Here is a 16,052-nt window from a genome sequence, read left to right on the forward strand (position 1 = left end):
TTAATTAAATGTATTACTGAGAATTTTATTCCTCTTGATGTAAATGGAATTGTCTTAATTTCCTTTTTGGATTGTTCATTGTTAGTTTATAAAAACAGTGATTTTTGTGTGTTGATTTTATATTCTGCAACGGTGCCAAATTCATTTATTAGTACTAGCAGTTTGTTTTTTAATCTTTATGATTTTCTACATAAAACTCATGTTATCTGTGAAGAGGTCATTTTATTTTTTAATTTGGATGCCTTCTATTTCTTTTTCTTGTCTAATCATTCTGGCTAAAACTTCCAGTACTATGTTGAATAGACGTGGCATCCTTGTCTTGTTCCTGATCTTAGGGGAAAAGCTTTTTCATCCTTTGACCATGAATATGATATTTGCTGGGATTTTCTTATATGGTCTTTATCATGTCAAAGAAGTTGCCTTTTCCTAGTGTACTGAGTGTTTGCCTGCTGATTTTTAAAAAAGGGAAATTCTACTTTTGTTTCTTATATCTATTCCCCACCCCACCCCCAACCCTAGCCCAAGGCCACAGCTTTTTACATGACACAACAGATACTTGGTGATGAAAGCTCCTATGATTTCAGCTTCAGAACTTACAAGCACCATAGTGATCAGTCTAAAGGGATTCAAAATACCAGCCAGTCTGTGGTGTAGTCAGTCAGTGCTCTTTATGGCTAGAAATATGGAATTTGGGAGGCCCCTGAGGACAGCATCACTATAAATTTGATACATGCTTTGGGAAATACAGGTTTACAATTGTTCAGATGGAAAAAGACATGCAGGTTATGATTACTACAAAAAAGAATAAACTGTGTTTCTTACAGAGTTTAAACTCACAACTGTAAACCTGCTTTTGCCCACCCCTGTATAAGGTTGAAACAGTATATACCCCTCTCTAGAAACCATCCTTGATATAAAATAGCAGGTTGGCTGTGGAGTATTTATCAGCTCTATTAGGACAGAGTTGAAGAGAGAGGCATCACTGTTTACTGGAAAGTGGGAAATTCTCAGGGGAAAAAAAGAAGTGAGAATTATACTGAGTTGAGGGGAGATGGGTGGGATGTACAGTCCAGGTATTGTGATCAGGAAGCATATTCACAAATGTGTGCCAGAGAGGGTTCCAGTTCAAGATCGTGATGTAGGAAGACCCTGAGCTCACCTCCTCCTGCTGACACACTTAGTCTGTAGCTACACATGGAATAATTGCCTCTGGAAAAAAATCTACAGACTAGCTGAGTAACTCCTACACATCAGGCAAGTGAGAGGGAGACTACACTGAAGCATGTAGGAGAGGCTGAGACACCATCTCCTCCCCTCCTGGGCATGGTGACCCACAATCGGGAGGGATTTAAACCCTAGAACTTTTCCCTGATGAGTGAAGGGTTTAAACCCCATATTGGGCACAGCAACTTTTAAGATTTGCACCTGAGACATGAGCCCCCAATTCATTAGGCAGTAGTGAACTGAGAAATGGCTCATGCACAGACTCACTCACCCTAGGGCCCAGCACAGAAGCGGACCATTGAAAAGCACACAGACTTCATGTGTAAAAGGCTCATTTGCTAATGTAAAGCAGTTGCTTGAGTGTCGGGGCCTGCTGGGATCTCTCCAGGGATGGAGGCTGGCAGGTGCCATCTTTGAGCTCTCCCTCTGCCACATTCTAGAGCGCCAATGTCTCCTAGAGGGGAGCTTTTACGTGATTGGTGCCCTGGCTTTTGTGGCTGTTGCCAGAGGACAACTCTTTGTTGCCTGGCTCTGGTGGCTAGTAGGGCTTCTGCTCTCAGGTCCCATAGGACTTGTTCCCAATAGAGAAAGAGTTCTTAAACAGCTAGGCTACCACCCCCAAGTCACAGTAAAAGGCAGCAGACCTAGGTGCTCTTACTGTGAAAGAGGCTTATTAGATTTTATCTTCATAGTTACAGCCTGAAGGGCAGGCTTCTAATTAAATACACATCTAAGGCTTACTGTAATCCTCTCCAGAGACCTCAGAGGGTGGGCACTACCTTCCTGCTTTCCCTCTTCTGTGCTCCAGAGCACCAGTATCTCTCAGGGGAGCACTTACACATGTCTGGTGCCCCAGATTTTGAGGCTGCTGCCCAAAAGGTGCACCTTGATCACCTGACTCTGGTGGCCAGGGGGACTTGCTTTCCTGGGTCCCACAGGTATACAACAATGGGATAGTTCTTGGCAGGCCACCGCCCCCAGGACACTGCACAGACATCAGACTGGACCCCCCCCCCTCCCCAGTCTTTCTTGGAAAGAGGCCTATTTGTGTGTCCTGGAGCTTTGGCCTGAGAGGCAGGCTTCAGTTTTGGCACACATCTAAGGGCTTAATTGGGTGCTCTCAGGGAATGTAGCCTAGGATACACCATCTTTGCACTCTCCCCTCCCCCTGCTACAGCTCACCAGTATCTTCCAGAAAGGGGCTTAGATACTCATATGGAACCCTGATTTTTTCAACTCTAGGGGACACCTCCAGATCACCTGGCTCTGGTGGCCAGCAGGGCTTATGCTTACAGTCTGATAGGACTGTATATATATTTGAGTACTTTAAAAGCTGCTGCCTGACAGTCTGGCTTCTAATCAGCCTGAAACTAGTGGTTGATGGAGATCCTCCCCTTTGGGGCACTGACAGGTCTTGGCACATCCTCAGCTATGGGAGTTATTAAAAATAAAATAGGCTGCTTGGATAATCACAAGTTGTTTTGAGAGACAACTAAGAGCTAGGGCCGGCGTGAATGTTAAAGTTCATCTCCTACACTAGGCCAGTCCTTTCAAGACTGGGAGAGGTGCCTATTTCATCTAATGCAGAGAAACCATCACAGAGTCAAGCAAAATGAAGAAACAGAGGAGGAATATGTTTCAAATGAGAAAACAACACCTCAGAAAAAACCTTAATGAAATGAGGATAAATAAATACCTGATAAAGAGCTCAAAGTAATGGTCAGAAAAATGCTCACCAATCTTGGGAGAAGAATGGATGAACACAGTGAGAACCTCAACAAAGAGAGAGAAAGTATAAGAGAGTACCAAGTAGAAGTCATAGAGCTGAAGAATACAATTACTGAACTGAAAAATTCATTGGAATGGTTTCAATAGCAGACTAGATGAATCAGAAGAAAGAATCAGTAAACTTGGACGGCACTGTAATTCACCCAATCAGAGCAGCAAAAATACGAAAGAATGGCCTGATGAAAATTACAGAACAATATCCCTGATGAATAAAAGTGAAACTAGCGTAAGGGACTATGAAACCACATCATGTAGACTAACATTCACATTATAGTGGTCCCAGGAGGAGAAGAGAGAAAGGGGCAAAAAACATATTTGAAGAAATAATGGCTGAAAACTTCCTTAACCTGAAGAAGGAAACAGACATTCAGATTCAGGAATCCCAGAGAGTTCCAAGTAAGACGAACTCAAAGAGACCCACACTGAGACACATTGTAATTAAAATGTCAGAAGTTAAAGACAAGGAGAGACTCTTAAAAGCAGCAGGAGAAAAACAACTTATGTACAAGGGAACCCCCCCATAGGACTATCATATTTTTCAGCAGAAAATTTGCAGGCCAAAAGAGAGTAGTATGGCATATTCAAGTTGCTGAAGAATAAAAACTTCCAACTAAGAGTACCTGAGAAAGTTATATATAATACAGAATTGAAGGAAAGATGGTCTTCCAGACAAGCAAAAGCTATAAGAGTTCAGCCTTACAAGAAATGTTAAAGGGACTTCCTTAAGTGGAAAAGAAAGGATGCTAACTAGTAACAAGAAAAAATGAAAGTATAATGTCATAAGAAAATGTTAATATATAGTAAAGATAGTAAGTTCATCTGAGATTAAAAGACAAGAGTAGTAAAAAATAGCTATAACAACAATAATTAGCTAAGGGATACACAAGATGAAAAGATGTAAAATGTGACATGAAACACATAAAACATGGGTGAGGAAAAGTAAAAATGTAGATTTAGAATGCATTCAGACTTGTTATCAGCTTAAAATAGATTGTTATAAATATAAGTTGCTATATGTAAGTCTTGTGGTAACCAGAAAGCAAAAACCTATAGTAGACATAAAGAATGTGGAAGGAATCTAAGCATACCACTAAAGAAAGTCATCAAACCACAAAGAAAGAGGAAGAACAGAACAGAGAGGAACTACAAAACAGCCAGAAGACAGTTAATATAATGGCATTAAGTGCATACCTATCAATAATTACTTTAAAGGTAAATGCACTAAATACTCCAGTCAAAAGACAGAGTGGCTGAATGGGTAAGAAAAACCCCCACAAGACCCATCTATATGCTACCTACAGGAGACTTGCTTCAGATATAAGAACACGGAGACTGAAAGTGAAGGGATAGAAAAGATGTTCCAGGCAAATGGAACCCAAAAGAAAGCTGGGGTAGCTGTACTTATATCAGGCAAAATAGACTTTAAAACAAAGACTGTAATAGACAAAGAAGAAGAAAATTATATAATGATGAGTCAATCCAATATGAGGATATAAACACTTGTTAATGTACATCCAGCATAGGAGCATCTAAATATATAAAGCAAATATTAATAGACCTAAAAGGAGAGAGAGAGCAATACAATAGTGGTAGGGGACCTTAATACCCCACTGACATCAATGGGTAGATCATCCAGACAGAAAATCCATGAATAAACACCAACCTTAAATGACTAGACCAGATAGACTTTATAGACATATACACAACAGACATCCCATCCAAAAGCAACAGTACACATTCTTCTCAAGAGCATGTGGATCATTCTCTAGGAGAGATCATATGTTAGACCACAAAACAAGCCACAGTAAATTTAAGAAGATTGAAATCATAACATCTTTTCCAACCACAATGGTTGGAAAAGCAGTTACAAGAAGGAAACTGGAAAATTCACAGACATGGAGATTAAACAACGTGCTCCTGAACTCTACCAATGGGTCAAAGGAGAAATCAGAAGTACCTTGAGAAATAAAAAGTGCCTTGAGGCAAATGCAACTGGAAGTACAGCATGCCAAAACCTGTGGAGTGCAGCAGAAGCAGTTCTAAAGGGGAAGGTTCATAACGATAAATGCCTACCTCAGACAACAAAAAAAGTCTAAACAGCCCAACTTTACACCTCAAGGAACTACTAAAAGACAAACAAAGCCCAAAGTTAGTAGAAGGAAGGAAGGAACAAAGATCAGGACAGAAAAAAGAAAAGAAATAGAAACTAAAAAGAATAGAAAACGTCGTTGACACTACGGCTGGTTCTTTAAAAAGATAAAGTTGACAAATTTTTAAGGTTCACCAAGAAAAAGAGGACTAAAGTAAATAAAATCAGAAATGAAAGCGGACACATTACAACTGATACCACAGAAATACAAAGGATCATAAGAGCCTACTATGAACAATTAATATGCCAACAAAACTGGACAACCTAGAAGAAATGAATAAATTCCTAGAAACACACAACCTATAAACACTGAATCATGAAAAAATAGAAAATCTGAACAGAATAATGACTAGTAAGGAGACTGAATCAGCAATTAAATACCTTCCAACAAACAAAAGTCCAGGACCAGATGGTTTCATGGTGAATCTACCAAACATTCAAGAAGAATCAATACCAATTCTTCTCAAATTCTTTCACAAAATTGAAGAGGAGGAAACCCCTCCAAACTCATTTTACGATGCCATCATTACTCTGATACCAACACCAGGCAGGACACTGCAAGAAAAGAAGATTATAGGCCGATATCTTTAATGAACATAGATACAGAAATCCTGAACAAAATATTAGCAGACCAAATTCAACAATATCTTAAAAGGATTATACACCATGATCAAGTGGGATTTATTCCAGGGGTGCATCGATGGTTCAACATCCACAAACCCAATCAATGTGATACACCACACTAACAAAATAAAAAATAAAACTCCTATGATACCAATAGATACAGAAAAATCATTTGACAAAATTCAATATCCATTTATGATAAAAACTCTCAACAAAGTGTGTATAGAGGGAGTATACCTCAACATAATCAAGGCCATGTATGACAAGCCCACCCCACACATTATACTCAGTGGTGAAAAGCTGAAAGTTTTTCCTCTAAGATGAGGAACAACACAAGGATGCCCACTCTCACCACTTCTATTAAACATAGTATTGGAAGTCTGGCCAGAGCTATTAGGCAAGAAATAGAAATAAAAGTACCCAATGGAAAAGTAGAAGTAAAACTGTTACTATTTGCAGATGGCCTGACATATATACAACATATTAGAGACTCCACCAAAAATCTGTTAGAATTAATAAATGAATTCAGTAAAGTTGAAGAATACAAAATCAATGTACAAATACTGTTACATTTCTGTACACTAATAACAGACTATCAGAAAGAAAACTAAGAAAACAATCCTAGTTACAGTTGCATCAAAAAGAATAAAATACCTAGGAGTAAATTTAACCAACAAGGTGAAAGACCTGTGCACTGAAAACTGTAAGATACTGATGAAAGAAACTGAAGAAGCCACAGGTAAATGGAAAGGTATTCTGTGCTCATGGATTAGAAGAATTAACCTTGTTAAAATGTCCATACTGCCCAAAGCAATCCACAGATTCAATGAAATCCCTATCAAAAATCCAGTGGCATTTTTCACAGAACTGGAACAAGCACTCCTAAAATTTGTGTGGAACCACAAAAGACTCCGAATTGCCAAAGCAATCTTGAGAAAGAAGAACAAAGCTGGGGGTATCATGCTCCCTGATATCAAACTATACTAAAAGCTATAGTAATCAAAACAGCATGGTACTGGCAGAAAAACAGGCACATAATCGAATGTAACAGAATAGAGAGCCCAGAAATAAACCCATGCATATGTGGACAGTTAGTTTCACAAAGGAGCCAATAATATACAATGGGGAAAGAACAGTCTCTTCAGTAGATGGTGATGGGAAAACTGGACAACTGTCTTATACCATACACCCAAATGAACTCAAAATGGAGTCTGGATGCACATGCAAGACCTGAAACCATAAAACTCCCAGAAGAAAACATGGGCAGTAAACAAGAGAGACTACATCAACCTAAAAAGCTTCTGCACAGCAAACGAGATCAATGTAATGAAAAGGCAACTTTCTGAAGGGGAGAAATATTTGCAAATCATATATCTGATAAGGAGTTAATATTCAAAATACATAAAGAACTTGTATAACTCGATAGCAAAAAACCAAATAATCTGACTAAAAAATGGGCAGAGGATCTGAATAGACATCTTCCCAAAGAAGACAGCAGATGACCAACAGTACCTGAAAAGATGCTCAGCATTAGTAATCATAAGGGAAGTGAAAATCAAAACCACAATGAAATATCACCTCACACCTATCAGAATGGCTGTTAAAAAAAAGATAAGAAATAACAAGTATGGGCAAGAATGTGGAGAAAAGGGAATCCTTGTGCACCGCTGGTGGGAATGTAAATTGGTGTAACCACTATGGAAAACAGTGTGGAGGTTCCTCAAAAAGTTAAAAATAGAACTACCATATGATCCAGTAATTTTGCTTCTGGATTATTAGAAGAAAATGAAAACACTAATTTGAAAAGATATATGCACCCCATGTTCGTTGCCGCTTGTTTACAATAGCCAAGATATGGAAGCAACCCAGGTGTCCACTGAGAGACACACATATACAGGAATAGTATTTGGCCATAAAAAGAAGGAAACCTTGCCATTTATGACAACATGGATGGACCTTGAGGGTGTTATGCTAAGTGAAATAAGTCAGAGAAGGCCAAATACATACCGTATGATCTCATTTATATGTGGAATCTACCAAAACACACATACACACAAACCCCCAAGTTCACAGATACAGAGATTGGTGGTTGCCAGGGGCAGGGGCAGGGGTGGAGGGTGGGTGAAATGAGTGGAGGGGTTAAAAAGTACCCATTTACAGTCATGGGGATAAAATGTACAGTGTGGTGACTATAGTTAATAATACTGCATTGCATATTTGAGAGTCACTAATAGATTTTCAACATGTAATAGAATCTATAGCTATTGGCTGTTAAAGTGTGTATACATTTTTTTTGGACACCAAAAAAAAAAAAAAAATGAGATGTGGTTTATCCAAGGGATTGAAAATCGAGTCTGAAACAATTCATTGCAGGTACAGTAGGAAGGTTGATAAGGTAGCCTTCTGTAGTCTGTGTTTATTTTCTAATAAGTTATGACTGAAATTATTTGATCTAAATTTGACTTTTTTATGAACTTTGATAGAAAATTGCTGTTTGAACCTTGATTTCATTAGGGAACCATTTTTATCAGAATCATTCAGACTAATTCTTTAATAACAGCAAACTCAACAACAATACCAACTGAAAAAACATAACACCGTTCGTCTGTCATTAATTGATCATTACCAGATGTCAGGCATGATGCCAGGCACTTTGTACACATTATTTTTTGACCTTACAGCAATTCTTCACAGGAGGTGTTATTTTTAGATCTTCATTTTGAAGCTGAGAAAGGCTGACTTGTCCACAGTCACGTATAGCTAATAAAGCTGAGATATGAGCCTAAGTTGTTCGGCGTCAAAGTTCCTTCCCTTTCCCACAGTGTACTGCCTCTATTAAAGGCTTCCTGTTGTAATGCTGCCAAAATCAATTTGGTTTCAGATTGTCTTCGCAGTTTTACCGACTTAGAAGAACTTGATGAGACGGAGTTATATATGTGCCACAAATGCAAAAAGAAACAAAAGTCCACTAAAAAGTTTTGGATTCAAAAACTACCCAAGGTAAGTGTCGAGTTTTAAATTATAATGCAATTCAAGGGACAGTGCTTATGCCTGATGAAAGGCAAATTGTTTTTGCAACTCTGTGTAATCTCTTCTGTATCGGTCTCTAGTGTTTTCAGTAACAACTAAATAAACCCTTTGACAGTACAGTGTCCTGATCACAGATTCCAGTGTGTGGAGGGGAGAGAGGTTCCCACCACACCACCAAAGCAGTTCCCCACACCACTGGGTGTCCTACATTCAACTCAGTTCTGACACTCTCTGGAAGTAACATCAGATCCCACAGGGTAAGGGCTCAGTCCTACAAGGCTGTCCTCCACTTCAGAGCCAATCATAAGCCCAGGTTTTTTCTTTAGGTTTCTGACCTACACATTGGAGGTTATCTTGACCCCCCTCTTTGCAGTTTAGATGCCTGTACTTCTGATAGGGATCTCTCCGGGGATGGAGGCTGGCAGGTACCATCTTTGAGCTCTACCTCTGCCACACTCTAGAGTGCCAGTGTCTTCCAAAGGGGAGCTTTTACGTGACTGGTGCCCTGGCTTTTGTGGCTGCTGCCACAGATTTCCAAGCGCCCTCCTTGGGTTGCATTAATTTGCTAGAGTAGCTCACAGAACTGAGGAAACCCGTTTACTCACTAGATTACTGATTTATTACCAAGGATATTAAAGGGTACAAGTCAAAAACCAGATGAAGAAATTCATCGGGTGAGGTCCCAAACATAGGACCTTCTGTTCTTGTGGAGTTTGGGTGGCACATGAAAGCATCTGGTTCCCCAACCAGGAAGCTCTCCATATACCATCATTTTGGGTTTTTATGGAGGCTTCATTTCTTAGGCATGACTGATTAAATCACTGGCCACTGGTGACTGATGCAACTTCCGATCAGAGAGCTGGGACCCTCATCCTAAGGGGAGGTCCACTGACCATCTCATTGACATAACAAAAGACATCTTGATCACTCTCTTCACTTAGGACATTCTCAGAGTTCTGGAGCTGTATGCCAGAAAAGGGAGCTAAGACCAAATATATATTTCATTATCACAAATCATAACATCACTATAATATATGCGTGGAAGAAAGCAATGTCAAGGATCAAAAGAAAAACTGATAAAATATTTGAGAGACAGTTAACCAAGTAGTTAATTTTGATTGAAAGGTAAGTTAGGTGTTTGTTTACAATCTTTGTCCTTATTTCTGGTCCAGGTGCTATGCTTACATTTGAAAAGATTTCATTGGACAGCATATTTAAGAAACAAAGTTGACACATATGTAGAGTTTCCACTGAGGGGCCTAGACATGAAATGCTACTTGCTAGAGGTAAGTAATACCTTCGTTAGCATGGTGAGAAGATGCCTCTGCAGTAAACTAAGTCTTCACAGACCCAGGGTGGAGGCCATTGAGGCGGGAGATACTGACGCCCTTGACCACTGCTCCTAACTGGCTGCCTCTCCCTTGCTCCGCAGCCCGAGAACAGCGGCCCCGAGAGCTGCCTGTACGACCTGGCGGCGGTGGTGGTGCACCACGGGTCCGGGTGAGTGCGGCAGTGGGCGGGCCCGGCTGGGAATGTGCCACGCTTGACAGTTCCCCCACACTCCCTAAGAAATGGATTCAGGTGCACTAAAGTGGGTGGAGTAGAATTTTCCTTCAGTTTTGGCGTGAAGGATTCCTGCCAGAGTGTTGTGAAGTGTGAAGAGAAGGCACAAAAGCAAAATGGAGCGTGGTCATTTGAGCCCAGCATTCAGAACCCAGCCTGTTCACAAATCCTGAGCCTCCTTTACTCGTTACTTCCTTTGCCAATTGATGTTTAAATGGGGAGAATGGAAAATTAAAACTTACTTCATGTCCTGTACTGTAAAGATTCGTTTTTTACTTTGTTGAATAAGTGTTGATTCTTCCCCCCGAAAGTCTGTAGTAGGGGCATCCACCTTCTGAGCGCTGGTCTGAGGACGGCTACTTTACCTTCACGCTCGGCTCCTATCACTTGGGCAAACTGCTGTCCATTTGGAAAATCCTTCTCCCTCAGAAGCTTTGTAGACATTACTCTGCTGACTTCACCAGTCATAGAATTAGGAACAGGCCCACTGTCTGACTCTTCACTTCTTTATAGGCAACCTGTTTTTTGTCTTTGGAAGGTCATAGGATCCTTTGTCTTTGAACTTAAGAAATAACATGAGATATTCCTGCTTGGTGGCTGATAGGGTCAGTTTTAGTATGGTGTCTTCCGCTAATGGAAGTGTTTATTTTTTCCACCCCATTCTCCATTCTTTCCTCTGGAACACCTGACCTGTTAAATGTATAGTAAATTTCCAGAGTCTTCATATATTTTAGCTATGTTTTCCATTTCTTTGTTCCTGAAGAGGGCCATGGTGTGTTCCATCTGTATCCAAACTGAAGATTAGCTTCTCTGTGGATTTTTGTATTGTGGAGATCACATTTTTCTCATAACTTTTTCATAACAGCCTGTTCCTGTTTTATGGTTGCAGCATCTTCTCGAAACCATTGGTACTGATTAGAGTTTTTAAAGTTCTCTTTGGTTTTTGCTGTCATTGCCTCAGTGATTAATTAGCTTTTCCTGGCACTTCTCCTTTATGCTATTTTTCTCCCCTCAAGACTGATGATTTTTGGATGTTTACTCAGTCATAGTAAGTGATGAGACTGGTCATGTTGGCAGATGGTGAGAGTTTTTCTAACGGTTGTGCAGGTCTCTTTTATACCTGTAGGCTGTTCTGCCTGGGAGGGTGGGTGGGTTGTGCTGACAGAGGAAAGCCCTTGATGGCCAAAGTAGGGAGAAGCACTTTCCTTGAGCCAGGTTACTTATCCATTTCCGTTTCCCCCAGAACTCTGAGGGGATGTCTGGTTCTGTTTTCCACGTTTCCATAGGCTTTGGCCTGGGCTCGTTAGGTTGAGTTACTCAGCTGTTTGCTTTCTCTGTTGATCCAGTGCCGAGTGTACGCCTTTATGTTCTAGAAAATCTTCCACTTCTGGTTCCAGTGTCAGTCTATTCCTTGTCATCTCAGTGGGTTTTGAGGAAGATAAATACATGAACTCAACCCATCTTAAACCACAGTTTTCTAGGATTTTTTCAGTTACAGCACTTATTAAAGTTTATTGTGTATCTAACAAATTATGGTTGCACAGATCCTTCTGTGATTTTCTTTGATCTTTTGACTTCCTTACAGGGTGGGTTCTGGACATTACACAGCATATGCAACTCATGAAGGCCGCTGGTTCCACTTCAACGACAGCACTGTAACACTGACTGAGGAGGACACCGTGGGGAAGGCCAAGGCCTACATTCTGTTCTACGTGGAGCGCCAGGCCAAAGCAGGGTCGGATAAACTTTAATGCCTCCTCCAGATCTTACTCATCACCGATGCCGGACAGACATTTCCAATTTTCCATAAATACTTGATCCAAGATGTAATTTCATTATGCACTTTTCAATTTCCTATTTTGGGTTTAGTTTTATTTTGTCAGTGGTAGTGACTTATTGAACATGGGCACCAACTAATTTTTTTTTAGTTCTACCAGAAAACCTCAGCAGATGTTTTGATTTGCTGCTTTAGTTGTAATAATTCAGTTTTTATATGTAGTTCCAAGAACTTAGTTCTATTTGACTTTTTTATATTAATGTTTCGGTTCTCACTCTGAGGCACATTTACATCGATGCTTCATTGCTCTCACGCCGACAGCAAGGTGTGTTCCTGGCTGAAGAACAGCGTGGCTGCCTGCTGCCCTTCACAGCTGTGCTGCCGAGAATCACGTGTGTGTGACTTGTGGCCCACGAGATTGCAGCGACTGCTCAGCAACCGTTCTTTCTGCCTGTACAGGTAGCTGAGGGGGCATCGTCAAGTAGACCCGGTGACTGATGCTCTTGATCCCTCTCAAGGCTGCTGTGTCTCAGCACTAACTAAATAACTGTTGGTTTGGTGGTATCTGTACTGAAAATTCAAGAATTACCCTGTTGGATTTTTGGTTTTGAGGTATTTTGTAAATGTGAGTTTTCATGGAGAAGATAGGAGTACAGAAAATACCAAATACATTTAGTGTCTAAAAAGCCCTGTGACTCAGGACATGGTGTAGGTGTTATCCAGTGAGATGCGAACATCGAATTCCCCTTAGTTGTAGCCCGGGGCTGACTGCACGTGCGCTTTAGTCCCACTCCTTGCTTGGCCTGCCCCCGGCGTTTATTTACCGTCATCTACTCTTTAGGTAACACTGGGGCTGGCTTCTGCGGAAGGAGATGAGAGTCCTTATGACCGTTTCATAAACCCATTGGCTTATCCAGATAGCAGGGCAAGTTGAAAATATTCTCACTGTGAATAGGTAGTTTCTGTTTCTAGTAGTCTCTTTTAAAAAATTTCAAGAAAGATAACTATTTAGATTTAACTAAAATTGAAATTTGGAACTAGAATCCCATCAAATCCCACATTTCCTCACAGCAGACCACATCCACTAAACACTTTTTTTTTTTTTAAAGATCTTATTGGCTTTATTCAGTAATTCATGAATCAGGCAGCATCCCATCCAGTAAATAGAAAGGTGCCCCATCTGCTAAACACTTTAACATGACTAGCAGCAGACTAAAATCATGTCTGACATTGTCCTACCCAGTATGGTGGTCACTAGCCACACATTAAAATTAAGAACTCAGTTCTTCAGTCAACACCAGCCACATTTCAGGCACGCAAGAGCCACATGGCGTAGTACTGCGCAGACCCAAGACGTTTCCATCAATGTGTAGTTTTCTTGGATGGTGCTGGTCTAAATTTTCACTCCAGAGAAAAAAGCTTTGCTGTCATGTTTAGGGCTTACAGCTTAGTCTAGGAGATAATTAAGAGGGGAACATGTATTTAAAATGGTTCACAATGCGAAATTACATTATGTGAACCACAAGAAATTGTCTTATTTGACAGTTTTTAATCTACGAAAATGAGTTTCACTTAATTTTATCTAATATATCAATCCATTAACACCACTGCTCTGATCTTGCTGAGCATCTCCTATGAGCCCAGGCTCTTCTGCTATAGAAGGTGCCAGCTGTGGCTTCTAACACTTGCACATAGGTCGGGAGTCTGAGTGGGCAGCTGTGACTTCAGCAGTAAAGACTTGGGCAGTGTTGATGTTGGTGGAGAAAAGCTATCTTTTTATACCAGATGGAATTTAGCAACAGACTGGACTTTGTTGGGGAAAGTGGTCCTCAGACAGGCGGCACTATTGGCTTAAGAGATGAACACATCTCCTCTTTGAATTTCTGTAGTGTTTTTATTGCTTGATTTTACTTGAGCAGAACTGTTTAAATATCATGAAAGCTCTTTGATAAAGTGGATCCATTTGAATTGTGCACTTACCAGTGATGTAAATGTGCCTGTTTGTATTTTAAAATTTAAGTGTGTAGCCTTATCACACCTACTTTAAAAGCTGACCTTTTTGTGCTCTTCAGGGCTTTCCCTGAGCCTTGCTTTCTCTGGCGGGTGGCTCCTTGCTCAGAGCTCTGCTGAGCAGGGCCTCATGCTGAGTCACATGGCTCCTTGGACAAAAAACCTTTCTCAGAAGTCCTCCCACGTATGTGGGTGATAGAACAGTTTGTGGCAACACAAATCTCTCTCCATGGTGGAGAAACCTTTGCTAATCCACTGTATTCTACTCAGTGTCTAGTGATGACAAATGTAATAGAATTAAACCAGTCAAGTGTACTGGCTCCAGTTGAGTTAAATGTGTATCTCACCTGTGGAACCTACTCAGCAGCTTGGTTTCTGGGGTTGGGGACATATTTATTTCTTAAAGCCAAACCTCCTTCATTGGTTTAGTGTACATACATCTATTTAGACATACTTACCCCACTTCAACCTCCCTGGCCCCTACTCTCTCAGTCCCTGATGTTGCTGAAGTGGCCTCTTCACTCGGGCCCTGGAGAAGCGCATGAGCGAAGTCTGTTCCTGCACCCAGAGTGTGGGTCCAGGTGACCGAGTGCAGCCACAGGAACGCGCCCGCAGCACAGGGAGAGGTGGGCACGGGTGGTGTCATTGTAGCCCAGGTCAGAGTGTGCCAGACTCCAGACTGCCCTCTGCACGTGTTGGTTGTGCTGTGATGTAATCATTTGCCATTAAACCTAGTTTGTATGATGCCGAGAGGATTAATTGTGCAAGTGACTGATTTCATTTAAGTTGTAATCACATCCCTTTTCTGCTTCACTTGAACTGTTTTATGGAAAGTATCATTAAAAGTCTGGTCTCTTTCCTTGTGACTGTTATTTCTGAACACCTTTCAGTGGAGTCAAGTAAATAATAAGGCCCAGAGCTTGAACCAGGATATGTCAGTCAGCAGGTGGTAAATTCTTACAGAACCCTCGTCATCTGAGGCTGGTGAATGTGGGCCCAGATGGCGTGGCCTGTAGGGGCAGAGTGGTGGCGGGAAGAGACCCTCCAGTGCCTGCTGTCAGGAGCCTGAGAGCTCACCATGTGGAATGAAGTCGCCCTGTCTCTTCTTGTGCCAGCTGATCCTTTAAACATGGGGTTGGCTTACCTCCTTCACAGCTGGACTACCCTGAGGAACCAGGTTTTGGGCTCTGAGCGAAGGATATTGGTCTTTTAAAGTAAAACAAGCGAGTAAGAGCTGTTAAAATATATTCTGCTTTACAGTAAGCTCTTACGTACTCTCTCTCTGCCCCCATGTCCCCTGCAAACAGAAAAACAAGAACCACCCTGTATCCACACCATGGTTTTCCTGTGTTACTTATTTGCTGGTTCCCATCAGTCTTCTAAAACTGAAGACATGGTGGTGACCACACAATGCAATATACAGGTGATGTATTATAGAACTGTACACCTGCAACCTATATAATTTTATTAATGTCACCCCAATAAATCAATAAAAGGTAAAATAAAAACTGAAGACAGGTGCCTGCAGCCCAAACACTTTTGCCTCCAGGTTCCATGTCCCACGTTCCCTTTTGGCAGCTGTGCTGGTCAGAGGCTGCGCAGCTACTGCTGTTGCAGGCAAGGAGCCAAGCTCCACACACACAAAAAGGGAGGCACTGTTGCCATTGACACCCCAGGCCTGGGCCAGACCCCTCCCTGCAGACCTGCATGCCACGTGGGCCACCCTGCATCCTGGGGCACATCCTATAGCCCACCCAAAGGAGCAGAGGGGTGTGGCTCTAGACGCTTCCTCTGCTGGTTTTGCTGCTCAGCAGGGCTGTGGGAGCGCAGCCTGGAAGCCACACGAGCCAGATGACTTCCCAGTGGCCAGCGCGTGCAGGGCTCTGC

The 16,052-nt window shown here is 41.4% G+C and overlaps 2 protein-coding genes across 2 annotated transcripts in view; one reads left to right on the forward strand and one right to left on the reverse strand.

Annotated features, from left to right (window-relative positions):
- The window catches only part of USP3 (ubiquitin specific peptidase 3), an 85,853-nt gene extending 70,829 nt beyond the window's left edge, over positions 1-15,024 (forward strand). Inside the window, exons 12-15 of the mRNA XM_081157085.1 lie at positions 8,667-8,785; positions 9,988-10,101; positions 10,248-10,315; positions 11,964-15,024. Coding sequence (XP_081013211.1) covers positions 8,667-8,785; positions 9,988-10,101; positions 10,248-10,315; positions 11,964-12,129 — 467 coding nt within the window. The 3' untranslated portion in view covers positions 12,130-15,024. The remainder of the gene's footprint in view (positions 1-8,666; positions 8,786-9,987; positions 10,102-10,247; positions 10,316-11,963) is intronic.
- LOC308566620 (uncharacterized protein) overlaps positions 1-16,052 on the reverse strand; it is a 35,200-nt gene that overhangs the window by 14,071 nt on the left and 5,077 nt on the right. The window lies entirely within an intron of this gene.

Source organism: Miniopterus schreibersii, assembly GCF_964146895.1.
Source record: "Miniopterus schreibersii genome assembly, chromosome: 1".
Taxonomy (NCBI): Eukaryota; Metazoa; Chordata; class Mammalia; order Chiroptera; family Miniopteridae; genus Miniopterus; species Miniopterus schreibersii.